At 37.7% G+C, this 25,051-nt stretch overlaps 2 protein-coding genes across 3 annotated transcripts in view; both read right to left on the bottom strand.

Annotated features, from left to right (window-relative positions):
• The window catches only part of tprb (translocated promoter region b, nuclear basket protein), a 39,911-nt gene extending 32,487 nt beyond the window's left edge, over positions 1-7,424 (bottom strand). For both annotated transcript variants that reach the window (XM_047374295.1, XM_047374294.1), the window contains exons 1-14: positions 7,262-7,424; positions 6,830-6,934; positions 6,666-6,739; positions 4,694-4,790; positions 4,487-4,590; positions 4,242-4,406; positions 3,976-4,068; positions 3,803-3,883; positions 3,639-3,726; positions 2,739-2,879; positions 2,485-2,585; positions 898-1,095; positions 350-457; positions 16-242 (exon numbers count right to left, since the gene is read on the bottom strand). In XM_047374295.1, the coding sequence (XP_047230251.1) occupies positions 16-242; positions 350-457; positions 898-1,095; positions 2,485-2,585; positions 2,739-2,879; positions 3,639-3,726; positions 3,803-3,883; positions 3,976-4,068; positions 4,242-4,406; positions 4,487-4,590; positions 4,694-4,790; positions 6,666-6,739; positions 6,830-6,934; positions 7,262-7,412 (1,733 nt within the window). In that variant the 5' untranslated portion in view covers positions 7,413-7,424. The remainder of the gene's footprint in view (positions 1-15; positions 243-349; positions 458-897; positions 1,096-2,484; positions 2,586-2,738; positions 2,880-3,638; positions 3,727-3,802; positions 3,884-3,975; positions 4,069-4,241; positions 4,407-4,486; positions 4,591-4,693; positions 4,791-6,665; positions 6,740-6,829; positions 6,935-7,261) is intronic.
• Positions 7,425-18,104: 10,680 nt separating this feature from the next.
• pdcb (phosducin b) lies at positions 18,105-23,393 on the bottom strand. The gene is made up of 4 exons (XM_047375367.1): positions 22,630-23,393; positions 21,767-21,828; positions 19,687-19,835; positions 18,105-19,208 (listed from the first exon to the last, which is right to left on the bottom strand). The coding sequence occupies exons 2-4, from the start codon at positions 21,810-21,812 to the stop codon at positions 18,693-18,695; spliced, it is 711 nt and encodes a 236-aa protein (XP_047231323.1). The 5' UTR covers positions 21,813-21,828; positions 22,630-23,393; the 3' UTR covers positions 18,105-18,692.
• Between the last annotated feature and the right edge of the window lie 1,658 nt (positions 23,394-25,051).

The following is a 25,051-nucleotide window of genomic DNA, read 5'->3' as shown; positions in this document are numbered from 1 at the left end:
TAATATCTGATGTACTTATTGCCAGTGCTCTCCTGCTCTTCTTTCTCTTGGGCATCACTCAGTTCCCTAAGGGCCAAAAGAAGTCGCTGGTTTTGCTTCTGGAGCTCCTCCACACTGCGGAAGGTCACCAAGTGTTGGCTGATCACTTCTGATGTGCTGCTGATGTCAGCTGAGCTCACCTCCTCCTCCTGAAGCACGTGGTTTCCACGCGCCTCTTCCAGCTCGATAAGCAGCACTCGAACCTAGCAGGATGAATAAAGCACATTGGGTCAATTTTCAGGTATTTTATGATTTAATCTCAATGGAAAAAAAAAAAAAATAAATAAGGTATGAAGAGGCTTGAACTCACCTGTTGAGCCATGTCAGCCACCTGGAGTTCATATCTCTGATTGTCTCTCTCCAGGACAGTGGATTGCTTATTGGCTTCATCAGCCTCATTCTGCAGACGGTGAACCTCCTACAAAAAATACATTTAATGAGGTTCACATCACTTCATTGGGATTTTATGTGATAAACCAAAACAAAGCAGTGACTGGTTGTGCAGTGGAAGGAAAGCGATACATGGTTTTCAAAGTTATTTTTCAAATTAAAAAAGTGTGGCCTCCAGAATTTGTACTCAGAAAGGTCCCACTTGCAGTTTGCAGCAAACCCTATAGGAGGCGTAGCAAACATAAAGAGCAAGGTGCTCTGGTCAAATGAAACCAAAACTGAACTTTGTGGCAGAGTTTGAGTGTGGACATATCACCCAAAACATACATCCAGCCTTACAACAATTAAATGCAACATTTTTTACTCCATTGTTTAAAAAATGTATTGGATGTCAAGTAATCACATTAGAAAGTTAGAAGTAAAGCTAACATGAAGCCACAGAGCGGCCACCTTGCCGACCTGACCTACCTTAACGGCCTGCTCTAATTTGGCAGACAGGCTGGCCACTGACTTCTGCATGCGCTCATGCTCGTCTCTCTGTCGTTTGAGCATGGGGGCTTTTGCTTCAACCTCCTGTACAATGTCATCCAGATACTTGTTGACCCGCTTATTCTCCAGCCGCTCCAACTGCAGCTGCTCCTGGCTCTCCAGATACGCCGTGTACAACTGAAAAACACACGACTCACGTCAAACATGTCAAAAAACATTACTTCGGCTGCAGGTCCTGATGCTCAATTCAGTGACTGCTGTTTGTGTAGAGAAATCTGTATGGATGTGTAGTCGGAGCCAGGAATATGATGTAAAAATGCGATACTGTTCACACAGCGGACGCTTTGAAAACTTTCGGATGCTTATCTGATTTAGTAACACATATGGAAGTGGTACAATTCAGATTAAATTGGAGGTGAAAACAAATAAAAACATTGGAATTTGGCTGTTCTGACTGCCATGAAAAAGTTTGTAAACTTTGCTTACATACATGTGGGCTAAGAAAAAATAAAAGTAGATTTGGGCGGCATTTGCCTGCGGTTTCAATTAAGCTTTAGAGGTGACCACAATGTCAGAATTCAAGACTTTTTAAAAACTAAACGCTTTAGTCAATTCTTCAGCATGGTCCACAGAACTGTCTGAGGTGCAATGACGTGAAGACCACGAACCTGTACGGGTTTGAACACGGCCATGGTTTACAGCGAGGAACTCAAAAACAACGACACAGCAGAATAAAACGATAAACTGCAGGATGGATGAACCACGAGTTTTGATTACAGTGACTATATCTACCCCTGTGGAACCTTAGAGTAGTTAACTCATGAAATGTAGTTTTATGACGTTATCTTGGTACGATGAGTTCAGTGTTTCGAGATAGCGTTGTCTTAGCCTTATTCTGGTGTGATAACTGTTTTATTATATCGAATTACCAAGATCACAAGGATATTTGTCCTGATAGGTTTGCTCAAACTATCGTCTCAGGGGAACGAGCTTAAGATTGATCCGTTTCAATTCTTTACAACAAAATACCTGGAACAAGCTTGTATTGTCATGATGTTTCATCATCTCCAGATAAAGAGCTATGAACTTGTTTTCTCACATTTGTATTTTATTATGCCGAAACACTTTACCTTCTTTTTTCAATCTTGTTATATTGGGATACTAAGATCTTGCACTCATTTTGTTGTGATTAGGTATATCATATTTCAAGACAGTAATTTTAATTGTGACCTCATTTTGTCTCAATAACAGATTCATGATTTTGACAAGAAGGATTTGATTCTAGTTTTTTGCAATAACTGCATCACTTCCTATAGATTTACAATCAGTCTGAAAATTACAAGCAGTTTTTTTTTTCAATACAAAAAATTTTTATTTTATGTTCTTTAAAACAGAACTTGGAGAAGAGTTTGTAATTATAAATATCGTGAAAACCCATTTCACATTTGTATCAGACTTGGAAAATGCTAAAAGCAAATTTCATGTTTTAAGACTGTAGGAACCCTGCAACCAGCGGAAAATGACATTACCGATCTAATTCTCCACTCCGGAAGCTAACTTTCTTACCTCAGTCAGCTTCATGCCGGGTTTTATTTTGGACACGGCGGCTGCTGTCGGAGACATTGTTGTTATTTGGTCCTCTGCCAGCACGGCTGCACCAGCAGGTCCTGATCAGAGAAAAAATAAACAACAAATCATGGAACATTTAACTGTGAAATATCCCTGCAAGATTAAGTGACGGCTTCAAGTTCGTTTGAGAAAAAGAATCTACACAAATTTATTTTAAGGTCTGAAAATAGACTAAATTTCACATAACTGACCTCTGAGTTTAGAAGTTGACAATAGGTCATTTGCGTTGTCCAGCTCGTTTTCAAGGTTCTTGATCCTGTCCTTTAACTCATTAACAGTTTTGTCCGTCGCACCGTTCATCGCCTGCAGCCTTTCCTCAAGGACCCTGTTGGCTAAAGTTGATAAAAAACAAAACAATGGAGGAACTTTCAGAGCCATACACACTTTACTTGCAGCCAGAAGTTTACATGCATACATTACTTTGTTTTTGGGCGATTATTCAATGGGGATCTTAGATTTACAACACTTGGGATATTCTTTTGTTTCTCTACTTTACCCAGGGTCTGTAAGAAGACCCACACTGCACAAATGATAAAAAAGAGGGACTACCACCTAAACTCTTCAACTTCAGCTAAAATCAACAGTTCGCCAGTAAAACGTGGACCCAATTAAGTATTAACAGAAAACAATGATGTCAAACAGACATTAAAATTGGTTTTGGAAGGAATAAAGCAGACTAGCATATCATAAGGCTTCTGGTCTCCAAATACCCATGACCACAACACTACTGATAATTTATTGAGTGTGCTTAAAAGCCGGTTCTGTTCAACAATGACAAAAAAAAAAAAAATTAAAAACTCATTTGAATGAACTCTACAGATTCTGCAAAGAAGAATAGCCAAATATTCGGACAAAAGCTGAACCACTAATGTGACCATGTGTGAATAAAAAAAAATCCACAATAAGATCAAAGCTGTGCCTTAAACTTCAGTTGGAAAAAAAAAAAAATCTATGGATTTGTATGCAACTGAATAATTCAAAACCCAAAAAAATATATAGTTCAAATAAATCATTAAACCGTCCAAAAATAATATCAGAATCATGGCTTTGTGAATGTATTTAAAGTGTGGACTGAACCTCTCAACTTTTACCTTCTCCTGCATCTTTCAACAGTTTATGCAGCTCCTCCACCGCCTGACTCAGCTCCTCACTTTTTGCTTCAGAATCTGCTGCTGCACTCTGTAAACAGGAGGTGAAATGTAACCCTAATAAACTCTGCAATGGAGCACAAAGTTTGCTTTCAGGTGTGCCCAACCTTGTATAAATTTGAAAGTTTAATGTTGGCATTCAGCTCGTTTCGAAACTTCTCCTCTGCGACGGCCTGTTGCTCCTTTGCCTGAAAACAAGTTAACAAGCAGTCAAATGGATCAATAACCCAATATGCCAAAAAGAATAACAACATGAGCTTCAAATTGTAAATACACATACTTCTTTTAGTTTGCTGATCATGTCTTCATTTTCCTTTTGAAGGTGTTCATTTGAAGTTTTCAAACTGGCCACTTGATCTTGGAGTTTGATTAACTGCAAATCAAAAATAATATTAAACTGGATAATAGTCTAGAAACTAAAGAAAGTTAATAATTAATAACACATTGTACTACGAACATCTCAGATAACCAACATTAAGGAGATGACTTGCTTCACTCAGAATGTTTTCACATTTTTCAACAGACAAATAAAGAAAAAGAACCCACCTCATCTTCCTTATTGTCCAGCATGCATTTTAGATCCAAGATTTTATTCCCCTTTTCCCTGGACAGGGAGAGCAGCTCCTCTGTCTTTGCCTTCAGTTCCTCTTTAAACCAAGACATCTGGCCATGCAGCAGCTCCTTCTCTTGTTCCATCCGCTTCTCCTTGTACTGGAGAGACAAACAACTTTGATTAACATCTTGTCAACTGGGGGATATTCAATAATGACGAAAACTTCTGCAGAACTCACCTTAATATTTACTTCTGCAGCTTCAAGTTCATCCAACTTCATCTGCAGAGCCATCTTAGAAGTGTTGATTTCCACTAATTTATCATTGAGCTGCCTCAAGTCATCTGACAAAGCAATAGAAAACCTCTTCATATGTCAATGTAAATGGTTCAATGAAGTATAACAATAAAGAAGATTTATAAATAGCCCAGTTAAATGATTCTGTACCATTTAAGTTCTCAACTTCCAGAGATCTCCTTTCCAGCATCCTCAAGAGTTCCCGCTTTTCTGCCTCCAATTCCTCTTTCGCTTTGGAAAGCAACGTCTAATAAGAAACAGTGGCGTTATTTAGCGTGATGCATGGTGGTAGGGATCAGGGACAATTCATTAATTAAATCTGAAAGTACGGTAACAAATCTGCAGCTGTTTGATCTGCTTGATTCAAAAACCAGTCATAACATAGGAACACATGTTCAGAAACATTCCAACCAGTCGGATGACAGACAAATACCACCAGTGAGCTGGCTAACAAAACAGACAAATTCAGCTGTTTGGAAAGATTTCAGACCGCAAAAAACACCACAGTCATGGTGTGGAAGCAAGAGGTGCAAACTATCAGTCAAATGTCAGTTAAACAGGCTTGCTACCTGAGCCCAGAGAACTAATTAACCAGCTAATATTAGCGTGATATATTCGTCACACTGTAAAGAGCAATCACAAAAAATGTCCATCTGCACAAAAAGCCTATAAATAATTGAACAAGTGCTTATTCTATGTTTTTTGTTCAAGTATATGTATCAAGATAAAGAACATTATAGAAAATCAGACTATAACAATCAATGTGACATCATTTCAGGAGCAGCAGGAAAATTTGTTTTTTTCACTTTTAAATAAAAGCAGTTAAATCAGGTTACACTTGGTTTTAGAACTGTTCTGTTAGTGCTGCGAAATCGTACCATGTCTACTCAAGGTTGTCATGCTACGAGAATCTCATGCTGGCCCATGCATAATTCTCACATGGGCAAAATACATAGGCACACAAGGCCATTCAACCAATAGAGAATTTTCTTTTTTTCATATGTCCTGTCTTAGCATGTCAGGCATACCATTTAGAGAAGCTGGATGCCTGGGCCAGGGCCATTTTGCTCTACATACATCTTAAGAGGACATTTTAAGATGGAATCCTAATTGCGTGATCGACTTAATTAATTCAAGACTGCATCCAGCATCAAGGTAGACTGGCTGCACTTCTGGAATAGTCAGTGTTTGTATGACCTTTAGCCACTTGTTTTTTTGGGGGGGATTTTAAGCAAATTCTTTCAACCAGGCAATCGGTTCAATTTCCAAAACCCCCCAAAAACCAAGCATTCCATCTCAGAGTCTACAGGCCTGAATTCATATTAAATGTTATAAGTTAATGAGAAAGGAATTAGAAAATAAAGGCCTGAACAAGTACAGCTTGTTTAAAAGGGTTTCTGGAAGAAAACATTCTCTCTCTAAAAAGTACATCACTCCAGAAATTGGGTTTGCAAGATTGCATCTGAACGAAGAAGACTTTTTTAATAACGTCCACGAACAGATGAGACCAAAGTAGAGATGTTTGTCCATAATCCACAGCACCATGTTACTGGGAGAACAAAACTCAACCTATGGACACAAATGCTTCATACCAGCTGTTAACCATGGTGGTGGAGGGTGATGATCTGGGCCTGTTTAGCTGCGACAGGACCTGGACACCTTGCAGTTACTGAATGAGCTACCCTGAAAACCTAATATTCTAAAGTCAAATAGGAGGATATGTGCCCGACAGCCGGGGCTTCGCTGAAATTAGGTCATGTAGGCAATGAAACCATGTTTTAAGTTTAAAGAAATATGGGACAAAATTCCTCCAAACATTGTGTGTCTAATAAAGCCAAAATGCGAAACAATATACTGCAAGCAGTTGAATCATAGGGGTACTTAGTTACTCACGCATGACTTTTCCATTTCGTTTAAACAAGTAAATTTGATTGTTAAGTAAATAATGCCAGTTATAATATTGTGTCGATTTCAGATTTCAGGAAATATTTTAATTATTTTAAAACCGGGTAAACAACAGATCAGTTTTGTTGTGCTTTGATGCATAAATAGACTGAAAAAGGATGTACTTTCTTTTTTACCATGACTGTAGTTATGCTTGTCTTTTCTTGTCTGTCTTTACCTGCTCTGATGAGAGCTTCTCCTGCGCGGACTCATTTCCCCTGTTCTTCTCACAAACACTTTTCAGCTCTTCACCTGTATGAAAGGTTTAACAATAGGCTGATCAACACAACTCGAAGACGAGAACCAGATAAATAATTTGAATGAAATTAGAGGAACTTTTACCCAGCTTAGTGAAATCCTCTTTGAGTTTAAGATGTTCTTGAGCCTGAGACAAAAGCTCCGCCTGACACTGCTGAAGTTGTGCAACCTTTTCGAAAATCTGTTGCTCTGTACACAGAAAGAAAACAAGACTATAAACATGAATATCTAATACTGAGAAGCATTTTGTCTTACCTAGCTAAAATCTAGCAGTTAGCTCCAAGCAATGGCTTGTGTTAGCACTAGCTAGCCTCCAACTAGGGTTTTACAAAGCGTTGAGCCCTTGAAAAAAAAGATAAATCTAATGTAATAATCCGCTAGTGTTGTTAGAGGTACATATACCCAATTTATAACAATTAAGATTTAAATAAACTAACTTTTCGACATTTTCAATCATCCCTCTTCACCCAGCACGTTTAGCATCAACACCTAGCTACATCAGCACTAATAACTCACCGCTGTCAACCCGAAACTGTTCATGCTGTGCTTTCAAAGAATCTATTTCATACTGCCGGTCTAATAAAACTTTCTCTAATTTGCTCTGAAGAGTTGTCGGCAGTTTAGATATCTCGGACGAATCCAACTCTTGCAACAACACTGCCGCCATTTTCACCACAACACCCGAAGGCGCAAGCGCTGTCGATGCTCTTATTCTTTGAGACTACCCGAGGATAACGGTATACTGCCACCTACTGGAATGACGCATAATCACATGCTGATTCCGGCAACAGTCTGCAAAAATATCCCGGTGTGATTATTTTGTGTGAAACAAGATGTGCATAAAATTCCCTTTAACCCACATTCATTAACGTGTAAAATATGGCCAACCAATTTCCAAAATTTAGTTTTAGTTATAATAACCAAACTGTATCTACCTTAGCAATTTTGTTTTGCTAAAAGCTATTTAAAATGTATATGTGAAACATTTTGAATTATAATAATAATGACAAACAATAACAATAATGACGAACAATTATAACAAAAAATAAGAAGCTGACGCTGCTTAAGGAATAAGGGGTGACTAAGAAAATTGAACATGGAATCGAACCTAAAATTGCTAAATGCCAGACATAAACTAAAAATATAAAAAAATAGTTATTTTTCATGTAAAACAAAAGGAAAGTTGGTTTCATATTAAAAGGAAAGCACCATGCATTTGTTGTAGACTGGTCTGCTGAACCACAGTGATGCAAATCTCTTATTTCACCGCATCTTGAAAGGTGCTTTAATGGACTGAGATCTGGTAACTGTGAAGGCTATTGACGTACAGTTATCTCATTGAGATGTTAAAAAACTGTTAGAGAGGATTTTAACTTCGTGACACTGTGCATCATTCTGCTGACCATTAGAAGATGGATACTCAGTGGTCATGAAGGGATGGCTAGGCTGTGGCACTTACACAATGTTCAACCAAACCTAATGGACCTAAAGTGTCAATTGCCAATTTTGGCAAGTCTGAGTGGATTGTGACTTCAGTTTTCTGTTCTTAGATGATCAGAGTGGCACCCGGCGGGGTCTTCCCTTGCATCTGCCTCAAGGTTGAGCATGTTGTTTATTCAGAGATGATATTTCACACACCATGGTTGTAAAAAGCGAAGTGGACTGGTTATTTGTGTTATAGTTGCCTTTCTATTATCTTGATCAAGTCAGACAATTCACCTCAGTCACCACCGGTTCGGTTATAAGGCGAGAGGCAGGGTACTCCCTGACAGGTCACCAGTTCATCACAGGGACCTCTGCCAGTGACAAGACATTTTTTATTAGATAAACAGTTTCTGAATTACTTCAAAGTTAAAAAACATTCAATATTCTAATGCTCAGTTTCTATAATATGCACAGCGTTTTCATGTTCTCCACAAGGTGGCACCAAGTGCATTGATAATAACCTCTTTAAAAGGTTTAAAGCCCTGCTGAACGTTAACATGTAACTGCATATCTTGTTTTTATACAAACAACAAAAGAAAAAGGTCTTTTTAAAGAAAAAGAACAACTAACAGCTTAAGGAAAGGTAGAAGTGAGAACCTTATTGCAGATTTGATCTTTATGTGTTTTGTGGCTTAACAGTGTTGAGACATGCAATCTATACCATGCCATTGAGGCAAAACATCAGTTTTTCATACATGAGAAGATGTATATTAAGAAAACATTTTATGTTATATAATTATTTATCAGCATAAAATGCAAAATAAAATAACATATATTCAATCACTTTTGTGTTAAAGCTGGGCAAGTAAAGTTGTGTTAAGGTTCAAAATAAAATTGTCAAACATTTGATTAGACTAAAGTTATGAAAAAGAGAAAATTAAACACCAGATAAATTTGGACTTTGCAATAAGGAACAATATTCTGTATGTTAATGGATGCAGTAAGGTAAGTTCAAGACTCAAAATCCCATTTTCATACTTTGATTATAAAGCAGAAAGCCTCATTAACTTGCTACACCAAGATGTAATTTTCCACAGAGTGTAATATTATTGATTACTTTATAAACAAGAACCAACCTGGGAGATGGTTTGGTGTTTGACATACTGAGGCAACTCTGTAAACAGATCACAACACAGGCTGCATGGTGGCGCAGTTGGTGGCACTATTGCCTTGCAGCAACAAGGTCCTGGGTTCAATTCCTGGCCTTGGGTCTTTCTGCATGGAGTTTGCATCTTCTCCCTGTGCATGTGTTGGTTCTCACTGGGTACTCCAGCTTCCTCCCACAGTCCAAAGACATGCCTGGTAGGTTAATTGGTCATTCATAGGTGAATGAGTGTGTGCTTGGTTGTTTGTGTGTTGTCCTGTGATGGACTAGCAACTTGGCCAGGGTGTACCCTGCCTCCTGCCCATAGACTGCTGGAGATAGGCACTAGCTCCCCTGTGACCCACTATGAAATAAGTGGTAGAAAATGACTGACTGACAGATCATAAAACATTGTCTACCTGAGTTAGTTTTGTACCGTAAAGAAAGATCTTAAAGGGCAACTGGAGAAACAGCTACAGAAAAGCCATTTAATTTAACAGGCACTATCTTCGAGAAGTGGAATTTTATTCTTAACGGCACAAACGGCATGAAAGTGTCAGGATCTGTGCCATGCCTGTTTGTTTGGTGCTGTTTACTATGCTTAACCTCTAGATGGTGTGGAACCTGGAGGAGAGGTGACAGGTGTTTTCTATTCCCCTGATTACCTGCTGAGGAATATTTAAGGAGGAGGCTGTCAGCAACTCACTGCCAGAGTGTTGCCTTTAGTGGTACAGCTTTAGCCACATTACCTTTGTCTTGTCCTTGCCTTGACCTTTTGGTAATCAGTGTCTGCTACCTTGCAGGATTACCTGAACCTGACTTTGCCTTCTGCATTGAACTCTGCCTGGATTACCCTCTTCTGGAAAGAAGTGATTCAGCTCCATGAACAAAGACTCAAGCCTCTTGTTACTTCGTTTGATCACACCGGCTGGCAGCCTCCTGATTTCTTTGCTTCTTGGATCACCCTCCATGAACCCTGTCCACCCTCCTCCATCCACTGCACCAACTTCAGAAACTCTTGGACCAGCTAACCATCCTGGCACAACAGTATTCACCATCCTCAGTCTCACGGGTAAACAACCCTTTGGTCTCTCCACCCCCCTCTGGTGGATCTCCCCATCTATCCAGTAAGACAGAATTATTATTTAAGAATTCAGATCCTGAGTTACTCCTTGCTTACCGTTCTGTTTATTTTACAGTTGGTTTCCCGGTTCCAGTTCCCTGCACATTTCATTACATTGTAAATAAACTCATTACCGTTAAACTCAGTCTCCTGAATTGCTTTCTGCATGTGGGTCAAAACTGTTCGAAACATTATGACAGAAAGGTTGGACATGGAACAATAAATTGGCTCTGCTTTCCCTTCCTTAAGATGGAGCCCCAATCCATTTACCTTAAATCTATCTACCGTCACTCATGAACAAGGTACCAAGGGGTAGCAATCCACCTTTTACGGGTTAACTTGGTAAAATGGGGTTTGTGTGATGCCCTAACCTTAGCTCCTGGGGCTCAGCTCCAAAAGACAACAGGTGGCCACATCCACATGTGCCCAACCTCTCCTGGAGAAGTTCAGGACAGGGTCTAAGTGAGCCAGGTGGCAGGGAGGGAATACTTAAATAGAAGAATGATACGTCGCTTTTATTTTTGAAAAAACTATAAAAGCCTAAAACGACCATAAAAAAATGCTTGAATTTGGAACAAAAAATATAATTAGAACCACAAGAACAATTTCAAACTGTTAAAATATTTTATTTTCTCAGAGGCCATAATAGTGACATTAAACTCATTACATACACCTGATCCACCATTCCTAACTGCATTAAAATAGTCAATAAGTGATGAGAGATTTTCTTGTTTCCCTGATGAGCTAATATGCGTGAGTCTATCCTTTATAATGTAATTGGAAGGTAGGGATGTTGAGACTGGTCATAGCAGTAACTTTGCAAGTCACAACGAAACCAGGCAATCCTAAAGTGTTAGGACTTTTACTTAAAGGGATGGTGTATGCTTTTAGGTTTCTGCTCCTGCCCTCGGTGTAGGCTTTAATTGCTCCCAGATTTTCAGTTTAAGTAATTTAATAACTGTCCTTTGTGACATATTCTTTGTAGGTATTCAGCTCCTGTCTGGACCAGTTTGGCAAATTCCTCAGAGCCTTATGGCTCCATATCCTTTGAAGTACCATTATAGGAGAAAGATCCCAGTAAACCTGAAAAAAGTTGCAGGCAGTGTTCGCTGCAGGCTGCTAACTATTTTCTGACATTATGATGTCAAGCCTGGTTACCAAGATGTATAATTACCTATAGGAAAATTACAGTGCCAAGCCCCTTAAATCTGAGTCATCTGAGTCGTTGTCAGGACTTGTTGCTGGCATTACAGTATGCTCTAGTGCATGATTCATGCTGACTAATGTGATTAAGGCGACATAACAATATTGCAATGTCACAGTAACTCATTCTATTCATGGAAAAGTTTTAAACAGCTTCTATTCTTTGTGTTTTGCTTCAAAGGAGCCATCAGTTCTTCTAATCTTGATCAATAGTTCTCCAGGCTTTAGGAGATTGTAATATGGCTGCTGTTTCAATAGTTTTTTTTAAATACAATCCATGTACCTCAACATTTACCAGATGTAAAAATACTACAATGGATGAACAGAAGCTCAAAGTCACATCTTAAACAAATAGGAACTATGTTGTGTTTTGATTTAAAATTATGTTATCTTTGCTATTTTTCAAGGATTATGCTGAACAAATGGGAACATATTGAGTTGCTGCCTGCTGTTAACAAAGTCCAGAAAAATCTGGCCTAAAATTATCTGCCAAGGTCTGTCATGAGTGGATAACAACACTGGTTCATTCCTTAGACCCTCGTTGTGTCAGTATGATTGATGCATCTGGATTTTCACCAAAAAATAAACATACATTCACTGAAAGAGCATCTAACATCCGATGGAAAACTTTGAAAGATCTTCAGAAAGCATGAAAAAAGATTTATGATGAGCATTTTAAAAGTATGCAAGAAAATCAGTCTCCCTGGAAGCAAAATACAAAGCCGATGCAGTACTGTTCGCATCAGCTGAGTCCTTCAGACAACTACAAACATACAATTTGCCAGGACCAAATTTAGCTAAATAATATGGGAATACGATGTGCACTGTAATTTACTTTTCTTCATGTTTCAACAGTTTCATTACTTATTCTCATGCTCATATAACTGAATCCTGTTTCCTCTGCCCTTCCTCCTTTTTTTATCCCTTAGCAGTTAGCTCACCGGTTTGGATATAACATCTGTGTCAGTTGAGTCTAAGATAATAATCTCATTATTAATCTCATTAATAATCTCATCCTGTCTATGTGTCTAACAGGACAAATTTAGCCAGACCTGGAAAAGCTTCCAGTCAAATTCCATACTTTTCCACACTGTGTGGACACCTTGTAAACAACATTACCCTAAATAGGTTTTAACCTTACAAATAAATAAAACACATCATCTCACTTACATCCGCTGTCCATGTTTGGTCCCTGAACCACTGTGTCATGACCTTGCCTCATGGAAATTTGTTTTTATGTGGATGAAGTAGAGCGTGACAGCTGTGCTTTCTAACAGTCCAAACATAAAAAAACCACAGAAGTTATCCAGTTAGCTGAGCACTGTAAACAAAGGATGGGATCAAATGGTCTGAGTGGGAGTAGGAACAAGTGGTCAGTGCAGGGCTAAATACTGAGGTAAATGTTTGCTTGAGAGGAGCCAAGAGTCAAATCATTCTATGGGGCCTATTTTAGCTGGACAATTTAGATAATTGCTTGTGTAACTGCTGAATAAAATGTCTTGGACCTTATAGAAAATGTAACGGGCAACCGGTACCTAAATGGGACCTGGTTTTTTAGAGGACGCTTTTGTTATAAACACATTTTATAGAATATTAAGTAAAACAATCCCCATCTAGTTATTTTAATGACTTGTAGTTGGATGAAATCACTGAATCACCTAACAAACATGTCATAAGGTTCTGCAATGTCCTGGTAATGAGCCATTCATTTGATTTAGGTGTGATGGACCAGCGATGCATGTAAAGCTGCAAGACAGAGGTTCTCGACCCTTAAACTAAGATTATCAAGTGCAATCTCTATATTTAGGTTACTGATGGCTTAAACTGTTGTAGAGGATACTGACTGCTTTCTTTCCATAAATAATACAGCTGGGCCAGTTATTCCATGTTAGGCTGTGTCTCTAACTGGACAAGGTGATTGACAGAGCTATTACTAGCACTAACTTTATCTATTCGTTGTTTCTTTCTAATAGAAGTACTCCTGGCACAGTGTGTACAGCTATCTTTTTTGGATGCAGAGTTTGATAGAGATATTGCTATTACCTTGTTCTAGTGTCTTTGTTCTTCTTTCTAATAGAAAGTACTAGCAAATATTTAATTTGATTGAAAGTTCCTTCTGAATAACATTGAAAAAAACCATCACCAAAAAAGAAAACCAGGCATATATTTATTTATCTGGTACCTCAGTGCCTTGTATGGCTACAACATTATAAATGGTTTGGTGGGAAAAATCCTGGGTTGGATCCCCTTTTACCAGTTTGAGCTATCCTCAGATATATTCTGATTCGATTAGTGATCAGTTTTTATGAGTTAAAGAGAGAGTTAATGTGTTCCGATGAGGCTCATTTGTCAGATAAAAAGCACCTTATGATAACAACCTTTAATCAGGTATTAAACATACGTTTCATTAAGCCAAGGTTTGTTGATCTGATTTAATATTTTATTCTTAAATGTTGTATTTTCGATAGCTGTAAGCCAGAAATCATCATGCTTAACTGAAATAAATGCTTGAAAACATAAGTATTTGTCACTTAGATTATTTTCTAAATGATTTTTCACTTAGTGAATTTAGATATTGAAATAAATAAACTTTTCAATAATATTTTAGTTCATTGAATATGACTGTATATATATCATATATACAGTCATATTATATATAAGAGTCAAAATAAGATGTTATTTGCTTGTTGTCTGCCCTTTTGAAGAGAGTACATGCAGGGGTTGGACAATGAAACTGAAACACCTGTCATTTTAGTGTGGGAGGTTTCATGGCTAAATTGGACCAGCCTGGTAGCCAGTCTTCATTGATTGCACATTGCACCAGTAAGAGCAGAGTGTGAAGGTTCAATTAGCAGGGTAAGAGCCCAGTTTTGCTCAAAATATTGAAATGCAGACAACATTATGGGTGACATACCAGAGTTAAAAAGAAGACAAATTGTTGGTGCACGTCTTGCTGGCGCATCTGTGACCAAGACAGCAAGTCTTTGTGATGTATCAAGAGCCACGGTATCCAGGGTAATGTCAGCATACCACCAAGAAGGACGAACCACATCCAACAGGATTAACTGTGGATGCAAGAGGAAGCTGTCTGAAAGGGATGTCCGGGTGCTAACCCGGATTGTATCCAAAAAACATAAAACCACGGCTGCCCAAATCATGGCAGAAATAAATGTGCACCTCAACTCTCCTGTTTCCACCAGAACTGTCCGTCGGGAGCTCCACAGGGTCAATATACACGGCCGGGCTGCTATAGCCAAACCTTTGGTCACTCATGCCAATGCCAAACATCGGTTTCAACGGTGCAAGGAGCGCAAATCTTGGGCTGTGGACAATGTGAAACATGTATTTTTCTCTGATGAGTCCACCTTTACTGTTTTCCCCACATCCGGGAGAGTTACGGTGTGGAGAAGCCCCAAAGAAGCGTACCACCCAGACTGTCCTCAGTCAAAGAGCTGCTCTGCGGGCATTTTGCAAAGATTATTGAACTTACTGTGCTTACATGAAGCCACACTGGAGGGTGTTGTTTTCTGTTAAAAAGGTCCAAGATAAAGGTGCTGAACTGTGAATGCAGCCAAATCAAGATGATAATTATGCTGATTTATCTTTGAGCGTTTAAAGAATAGGCACAAGAATGCATAAAAAAACCATAATACAGCAGGAGAAAAGGACTAACATGTAAAATATAAGAATATAAAAATGTTTATAAATAAAACAAATCAAAATGCATATAAAGTTTTTGATACTAAACCAAGAGGATGTGGAAATTTTTAGTTTTTATTAGAACCACAATCTAAAAAGAGAAAATACTTAAAAATGCTGAGATTTGTACTTTTACTTATTGGCCCTCAAAAACCAGTAATCAGTTCACTGAAAGGTTTTCATCTTAGCTCTAGGACATCAACAGATAGGATGGTCTGGCTGTTGATTTCTATTTCTGTTGGTGAGCCTCATTTGAGTTACAAATAACAGTTAATTATGTACTTTAAAACAAGCTTAATTTTCCACTGAGAGGTTAAGCAACCTCTGCAGATATCAAACTATTTCATTTAATATACTTAAACTGTGGGTTAGCACTGAAGATCTTTGCCAACAAAAAATCTAATCAATTTTAATTTTGCGGTTTTGGCATTCCAGGTGCTTAGCAGAGGTCACATGCAAGTCAAAACCCATTTTGTTATGTGACAAATAAGGTTGTTTAACATGAAATATCCTGCTTCTGGAGCTTCACTCTAATATCCTTAACATTTCTGCATAGGAGTAACTTACACCTCTGCTCCATAGGTGCTTTTATTTAAGGTAAAACAATGCAAACTCTTGCAAGTGACATACCTTTATTCTGAAAATAAAAATAAGGTAAATTAAGAGCTTTTAAACTTCAAGTTATTGAATTTTGTTTATTTTATTTGTAGTGATTTTGGAGACCCACATAAATGGTAAGATAGATGATCTTTGAAAGCAAAAGTAATTGTTTTCTTTTGAATCATTAACAGGTGTGTTATTATGGCATTATTTGATAATGATGTTTTCAATATACTTATTTTAGAAAAAACAACAAAATTATAGTACAGGATAACATTTGAAAAAGTCAATTTATGTTCTATACTCACTTGTTCCTCCCAAAGTAAGAGGAGAACCTAATACAGAATTTAACCATCAAGATAAATATACTGGGAAAACACATGAAACAGAAATGCCAGCAGCTGAGATTGAAATTATAATTTTTTTTGCTGTGATAACTGTAACAGTAATAAAGTTCATTAAGTGACAAAGTATATTTATATAACATTATATTAAGCTATAAAAACATCTCAACACTGGTTTTACGTATAATAGATATTGTTGAAGGAATCATACTGGATCCGGTGGTTAACACTGGGCACATCGGGTGCTGCTATAGAAGCTTCAGCAGTTTAAATCTCGGTTCAGATCTTTCTGTCTGGAATTCACATGTTCATTTCATGCATGCATGAGCATTCTCTGCGTATTCCCAGTTTCTCCCCGCCTTCCATAAACTATGGAAGCAAATCGTTACCATATTTCAAATGAAAAAGCATTTTCAGAAATGCTTTTTCACATTTTAAGAATGTGGCTGCATTGTTTGACTCATAAATGAAATTAGTAATCAAACACCTATTTGCATTTGTTCTTCAAGACTGCTCATTCATTCACTTAATTAAAATGAAAAAGACATTTGAGATTTATTTTTCAAAATGTACCCCAGCAAATAGATACCAAAATTCAATTTGAAATGAAAAAGCATTTCCAGAAATGCTTTTTCATTTTAAGAATGTGGCTGCATTATTTGACCCATAAATAAAATTAGTAATCAATCATCCTATTTGCATTTGCTTCTTCACGACTGCACATTTTATGCCATAATCAAAAAGAAAACAAAGCAGACATGGCTTTTTCGTTTTTATGGTCTGCCCGCAAAGTACTGCCCAGAACTCCAAAACGAAAAAGCATTCCGAGCTGCGGGCGCAGCAGAGTGACGTCAGCAGCCGCTCTTCCTCAGCTCCCTGCTGACCGAGCTACCCATCTTGTTCGGTAGGGGGCGCTGTGCATGTCTGCATTGCAAACGTGCCGAGAAATTGATTGAATTGCAGCAGGGCCGAGCTCAATTTGTGGCAGTGGCAGGAAGAACTGGTAGTTCCGGTGGCGGGCTGTGGCAGTTTCGCCACCGGAACTGCCACAGCCTGCTGCAGGGTGGCAGGGGATTCCGCGAGGATGCCAGAAGGAGCCAGACCGGCCGTAAAAAGCTTGCCAATGCGGTTGCCGCTGTTTTTGTGAAAGCTGAAACTGATTATCGGCAAACGGGATGTCATTGTTATTATAGCCTGTAACCTTTAAATAATGATTTCATTATTATTTAATAAACAGCTTTAGGTGCATAAGGTGATTGTATTAACTTGACATGGAAAATAAATAGCACTATGTGTATGTGTGACGTGTTGAAAGGATGACGAAGATTTATTGCACAAACAGCCGGTTTATTATAGAGCACGAGCGGCTATTCTGAATTGTCACTCACAGAAAATTACAAAAAAATGCTTAAAAACACGCTGGATGTCCCAGGCCGTGAGGATGCCACTGGAACTGCCAGTTCTGCCTGGCACTGCCACAAATTGAGCTCGGCCCTGCTGCAATTCAATCAATATCTCGGCACGTTTGCAATGTAATGCAATGCAGACATGCACAGTGCCCCCTACCGAACAAGATGGGTAGCTCGGTCAGCAGGGAGCTGAGGAAGAGCGGCTGAATTCTTGCTATTTTTTCCCCCAAAACAATGCAGACAAAGGAAATCAAACTGTAGAAACTCTACATGTAAGTAATAGTGAATTAAATAACATATCATTTAATATCATTGTATACTTGAACAACTGTAAAAGCCCTATATTTTTTGGATGTTTTGGAAGACAAAATAATCATCTGACCTTACTGGAAAAGATGTGGTTCTGTATGGCTTCAAGGTTTTCATTGTCATTTATTTATTCTTTATCAGAACAACACAGAGATATCAAATATACAGGACATGTGCGTATTATATTACATTCAAAGATGTATAGCTCATGGATGCAAATTGCTTGAGAACACATCGATACGTTCAAATGCTAAAAAAAGACTTTGAATTAACCTTATGTACTTACAGGATGAGATATCTCCTAAAGTAAAAAATAAAACAATGTATTGTTACAGTTATCTTGTTTTGGCTTATTTAGGATGGTGATGAGGGTTGCAGTGTTTTCTGACAGTGATTTAGCAACTCCTTCATCCAAGCTATCATAGATTACCAATCACCTATATATTGTGATTGGTAAACTAGCCTCACAGTATAATTGCCTAGGCAATTATGTTATGAGGCTAACAATATACATACAATTTCTCCTCAAGAAACAATTCAACACTAGTGTTATAGAGGAAAAGATATGATTCTTCTATTTACCAAACCTAAAAAATATTTTTAATATTTTATACATAAACTGCTTCAGTTAGATCTTTCCCAACCGCTTGATGTAGATTATTTTCTCCTTGAACGGCCAAGCTTCTTTTTTTTATTCTACGTCATTTTCTTCTTCATCATCCACTCCAGGCATCTCTTTCTCTGGGAGCAGGCCGTAACTGTTGAGGAAAGCTTCAATGTCGGTTGCAAAGAACTCCTCGTTCAGGTGCTGTGTGCAGGCCAGGAAGTTCCCTATGAGCTCCCCTGCCTTGTACACCAGCAGCGTTGGTAAATACTCATCTGAGAAACGCTCTGCAGCACCTGATGAGACAGCATCAATCCTGCAGAACTTAACAGTGGGATACTCTGTGGCCAAGCAGTCCAGGCAGCTGTTGAGCTGCTCGCATCCTTTCACCCCAACCTTGTAAATATGGACAACCACCACTGTGCTGTGATGCTCCTTCTCAATGACTTCGAGAAAGTCCTCGCCACTGTCCAGGTTGTGAACACCATCAAACTTGGGCCCAAAGCTAAGCTTGCTGTGCATCTCTTCCATGCATTGTCTTCTGTATTTTTTCAGACATCCTTCATCCTCCTCCTTAAGTAGTTCATATTCTTGCACACTCATCTAGAAAAGAAGGAGATTTTAAAGCAGGGTGGCATGAAATTATGAAAACTTGAAATGTTGACAACATTAGTTAGAAAATTAAGCTCCATTTCCTTTTCTTTTCTGTTCTCATTACTCTCCATAAAATTTAGCATCTCAGTCACTGAAATCTATATCACGTGTGAGCATCAAGGCAGTGAAAGTCCATTCAACCATTATAACTATATTATGGACATGGAGTACAATTAAATACATTTGTTTAATAAGCATAGCCCACCAAATATTGTCTCCAAGCAGTCTTTTAGGATTTCGATTTTGCACACATTGATATTGTGACAACAATTGGGGTCATAGTTAGTCTTTCTTATTATATGCCTGCAAAAGAGTCATTCACACACTTATTTCTTAATGAAATGTTTCTCAAGTATTTCTCCCCCATAAAGAGAAAACTTCTTATGCTCTCTCATCTGGTTACACTCTGCAGGTACCAGGGTTGTACCTTGCGGTTTAGGTTAGCTCTGGAGTCATCTTTGGATTTATTGGGGGACGACATTTGTCTCAGAAGTTCCTTTTTTGCAGGAGGCAAATTTTCCCGGTCCATACTTTCCAACTTAAACCGCCTCCAGTCATTAATGACTCCCTTTGGACCTATGGAGAGAACAAAAATTAATTTGTGTTTAGTGAGGTGGATTGACCAGCATCTACCTACTTACCTCAACTATTTACTTGCACTACTTATTAACACACAAAAGAAAAACTCAGGAACCAGGGTAATGCAGAAAGCATTATTTCTTGAACTGATTATTTTTTTTGTAAAAACACCAGAAGCAGCATATTCCAGTCAGCATTTTTAGGCTTGAAAATCTGTCTAAATAATGTCTAAACTGTCAGTAGACATTCGCGCTGAAATTTGGATGTATTTGGTCTAAAAGTGATTGTTTTTTTTTATTATGTCTGCTTCAACTTTTGAAACGTGTATAAATTCTCTGGGATGAAACTTGGCAAATCATGGTTATAAACACACCACCTAAGCAAGCTGAGCTATGCGAATGCAAACCTGTGAATGCGCAACAAATGTATAAATCCAGCACCTTTTATGCATTCCTGCCTAGGTCCTGCTGTCATTCCAGTACATCTGGCTGACTTTTCTTTTCCAGACAGAAATTAAACTTTTCCTTAAATACATTCGGTCAGGACTGTGCCATCTCAGAGTTTTAATGGTAAGTTAATGATTCAACCTAAAAGGTTGCCAGTATATGATTTTGGTATAGGTTTTCTGGTTGAAAATTAAAGTTAATGTTGTACTGAACTCAGCTTCATCTCAAGTAATATCCAGAAAGCATCTTGTCATGAATGCACACTGCATAGCCTGTACAGCTCCAATGGTTGAAAACACTTTAGATAAAAACAAGTGTCAACTCCATTCGCCATTACAGTACAAATATGTCTTTATATTTACCAACATTCTCTTAATTTTTTGTTCTAAAATAACAGAAAATACTAACATTTCGACACATTGATATCATCACCTCAGTATCACAAGACGATGTACTTTCTGGCATTTCTGTTAATTTGATTTGACTTTGTGAAATTTGATTCTGAAATGAAAAATTCAAACCAGCTTGGTCTAGATGTTATATCATTGTCACAGTATCAACAACTAAATTTAAGAATATTAAAAACTCTGGCAAATTAAAATTTAAAGGAATCTTTTAATTTTACTAATAGGTTTCTTTTGACTAGGAGTAATATTAATTGTCCTGAAGTGGCCCGGCCAGAATCCCGACTTTAATCTAATAGAGAACCTGGGAAGGGGGGAAAATATTAAGGTGATTGAAAGAAAGCCTTTTAAACTCTTGGAACTCATAAATTCATTGGAAAACATAAAATGACCAAAATAAAAGTGGAAACATGCAAAAAACTAGTGTTTGATTCCTATAATGCCAGTTAAGGCTTTTCAGAATCAGCTTCTGCTGTGAGAAGTGTATAAATAATTTTTGACATGCAGTTTTTTGTTTATTAAAATGTAAATAAAAGCAGAGACATTATTTAAAAAAAATATTCCCCACATGAGGTGGTTCAGGCATCTGTAGAGATTTTGCAGGGGTTCTCCCACACTAGACCTGTCTAGAAAACCTATTGATTGAGCAAAAATAACTTTCTATTTAAAGCTGTCAGGGGTGTGAATCATTGTGAACTAGACTGTACATCTAAATCTGGGATTTGTGTAGACTTCACATTGACTGACGTAAATGAGGTCTTTCCTTCAGCCTCAGTGTTGAAAAAGCTTTGCAGCGTGTCCTGTTGCAATAAAGATAATCTTTTCTTTCCAGGAAGTGCACTAATTAGCCCAGCGTTACACAAGTAAAATATTAGACCATCTGCTAAACTGTTCTCTGCTCTGCATTTTCACCTAATTTAATCCAGTGCCTGTTAGCCAATTATCTCTATAGGAACATAATGTTTCAAATGTTTTCTATTAGGATTTTAGTTGAATCAGATCTTTTTCAGAAAATTTCACATGGCCTATCCACACAAAACACTGTTTTTTTATTTTTATAAATGGCTCATCTGCTCACCTGTATGGGTCGCAGTCTCTTCCAAATCAATCATCCTGCCAGACATTGTAGTGGTTCGCTACCTGTACAGAAAAAAGTTTATGTAGGTTCTTTAATTAAATACTGTCATTCTCCTCTGAGTTGGAACTGTGTAGCTACAGATAGAATCACTGGGCAAAACTAACAAACAACTCGATTCCTTTGAAATTAAATTAAAGCTATTTAAGAGGATTACAGGAATGCAATCAGATCTCTGTTCTGTTTGTTGTTGGCTTTCAAAGCTACTGTTTGTGCAGATATACAACTGAAGCAGATGCAAATTTGTGCCTCACATGCCATGCACTGCCGTGTCATTTGTGTGGCGTCATTGTTTAAGCCAGTTGATAGTGTGACACATTTTAAGCCAATATCTGACTGGATTAGCAGGCCTATTCTGAGTAGCTCTCCCTCCCTGCTTGCAGTCATGATGTTGATCTTGTCTAATGATCCTTAAGGCTGTCGTCTAGCACCCAATTGAAAAATTTGGATTTTTTTTTTCAATGACCAACTGCAGCATTTGCGAATGAAACCACGTATAACTGTTTCCATATCAAGTTGTAGGCCGGCAACTAACTTTGGTGAGCAGCTGTGTTCTAATAAAATACAGAGGGATGAGGAAATGTCAGCTCCAAAGAAAAAACTCATTTGTTCTCCTATTTTACAGTTTTCTATTTGACGCCTAGTATTGTACCAGCAACTGCAAAACTGTATAAACAAATATTCAAAAGATTTAAGCTAAATGCAAAAATAAAATCAGTAAAGAACACCAAGATATATATATATATACGCTAAACAACAGCCTTCATTTATCTGTATTCTGCTGATTTTAGATTTGTTTTTCTTACCTTCCACAGTCCAGATAAAATCCTCTATTTGTGTCAGCAGTTAACCATGCACTGCTGTTCTCTCGATCACTTGTCGAAGCTATCTGTTGCTGGACGGTGTGTGTGACTTTTTTTTTTGTGTGCATGCGTGTCTTGTTTCCAGCCAATGAGCTGGGTCTAATGGAGCTTTTAAAAAAAGCCCAATAGACCAAACAAAAATAGAGCATAGATCCTAAGAGGATTTCTCTTCAGGAATTAGAAGCCTCTGCCACATAAAGGCCCTGACTGCACACAATGAAGAGGGAAAATGATAAGGTTACACTTTGACAACTAAAGCAAAACCTCATAACGTTCTCCTTTTATCAGAAATGTAATAAAATCACTTTATTAGCCATTGGTGAAATCAGTTTACATTCAAGAACAGCAGATAGAGGAGCTGCCATGTTACATTTCATTGGTATAACAGCATGGTAGGAGTTAACTTAGGCAAGAGAACCAAATATCCCCGAGATGAACTTTAGAATAAAAGTGGTCTTGTCGGAAATTAAAACTTCTTCCAGGCCAAAAACATCACACAACACAGACACATGATGCAAGTCTTTCAAAACATTAGCTACGGGCGAGGGAAGAACTAGTGACGCCTGGTCATGTGTTTCACAACTATTTTAAAAACAAATATTCCCATTGTAGACTTATCTAACTCATTCACTTTCTATTGTCCATTTGAGAAGCTGAATATATAAGGTTTGAGTTTCTAATGTTCTCACAATCATTTTTCATTTCTCAAATCCTCTTTTCATGTTTTTTAACAGTTTATTTACTACAAGAGCTTGAGCCATGGCTCAAGCTCAGAAGTATCATCTATCTATCTATCTATCTATCTATCTATCTATCTATCTATCTATCTATCTATCTATCTATCTATCTATCTATCTATCTATCTATCTATCTATCTATCTATCTATCTATCTATCTATCAGTTTTTATAGGAAAATAAAATCCTGCAAATCAAGAAATAACCAAAATGGATGTGATTAAAGTGTTTTGAAACCTGTGTCCTGTTACATCTGGTGTAAAACTAACACATCATTTCAGAAAAAGAACTTCATACCATCAATCAACCATGGTGATGGTACTGTAGGGATATAGGGCTGCCTTGAAAATGTGACTTAACATAATTGATGGAACCATGAATTTTGCTTTCAACAGGAAATCTTGAAGTAGTAGTTTCCTTAGCATTAATTTTAAATTTTAAGTATCATCTTAATTATAGTTTTAGTCTCTTTAATTATTTGTGTTTGTTAATTATTTAATTACCTTTATGCCACTGTAATGTACTTTTCCTATTATGTCTTTTTTTTTATGTACAGCACTTTGAATTGTCTTGCTACTGGAATGTGCTGTATAAATAAATGTCCCTTGCCTTGCCTTTATCAAGATTTCGCTGAATGTCTGGCCATTAGTGTGTGAATATATGTACCTCCAAATTGCTCTAAAATGGTTTTGAAGTGGCCTAGTCGAAGTTTAGTTTAAATCCAAATGAGGTGATCTGCTATAACCTTAAGGGGACAGTTAATACTTGAAAAGGCCTCAATGCGACCGAAATAAAACAATTCAGCATGGAAGAGAGGGCTGAAACTCCTTCACAGCTATGCAAAAGACTCAGTACCAGTTAATGCAAAAATTGCATGGCAGCTGTAGCCACCTGGGGTGGCAAAACCAGTTTTAAGGTTTAGAGTTGGTTTTGCACATAGGGCTATAGTGGTTTGTATAGCATTTCCCTCTAATAAAAGGACTCACCATGTGAAAACTGCATTTTTTATGGAAAAATAAAAGCTATCATACCCTTTGTCTCTGATACTTCTCCAGACTTGAAAAACACTATAAACACATTACATATGGATCAACTGTAATAAAAAAAAAAAACTTTCTAAGAATTGTCTTCATCAGTTAATTCAGCATTTGAAAATAAAATCCTAATTTGTGTAAACAAGTGACTAAATAACACCTTTCTCTGACAATATTTGGTGCGGGGCTTCAATAAAAAAAAAAATGGAGAAATACAGTTGAGTTAATTTGTATTAAAGGTATGTTACTGTCCACCTTTTCTTTTGTGGTTTTCAGATGAGATACGATTGGTTTCAGCTTCAGCTCCTCAGCTCAGACAATAGGACTAAATTCATTTGGACAATCTTGTTTTAAACATTTCAAAAGACAAAGAGGAACCTCAGGTACTCCTCCTGTATGTCTTTGTCTCTCCTTGCATGAGTAATTGTAAACTTTCTCTCAGTGCTGAATCACAGTATGAGCTGGGTAAAGGTTCGCCATATTCATATCACCTGTCCAGGGAACAGTTCGTGGAACAGTGTTTGACTTTTGTCCTTCGGCTCTCTGTCTGTGCCCTGTATTTATTGGCTTAAAGGATTTACTGAACTTTTATACT

Source organism: Girardinichthys multiradiatus, chromosome 9, assembly GCF_021462225.1.
Source record: "Girardinichthys multiradiatus isolate DD_20200921_A chromosome 9, DD_fGirMul_XY1, whole genome shotgun sequence".
Taxonomy (NCBI): Eukaryota; Metazoa; Chordata; class Actinopteri; order Cyprinodontiformes; family Goodeidae; genus Girardinichthys; species Girardinichthys multiradiatus.
This window is presented reverse-complemented; position numbering and strand designations above follow the sequence as displayed.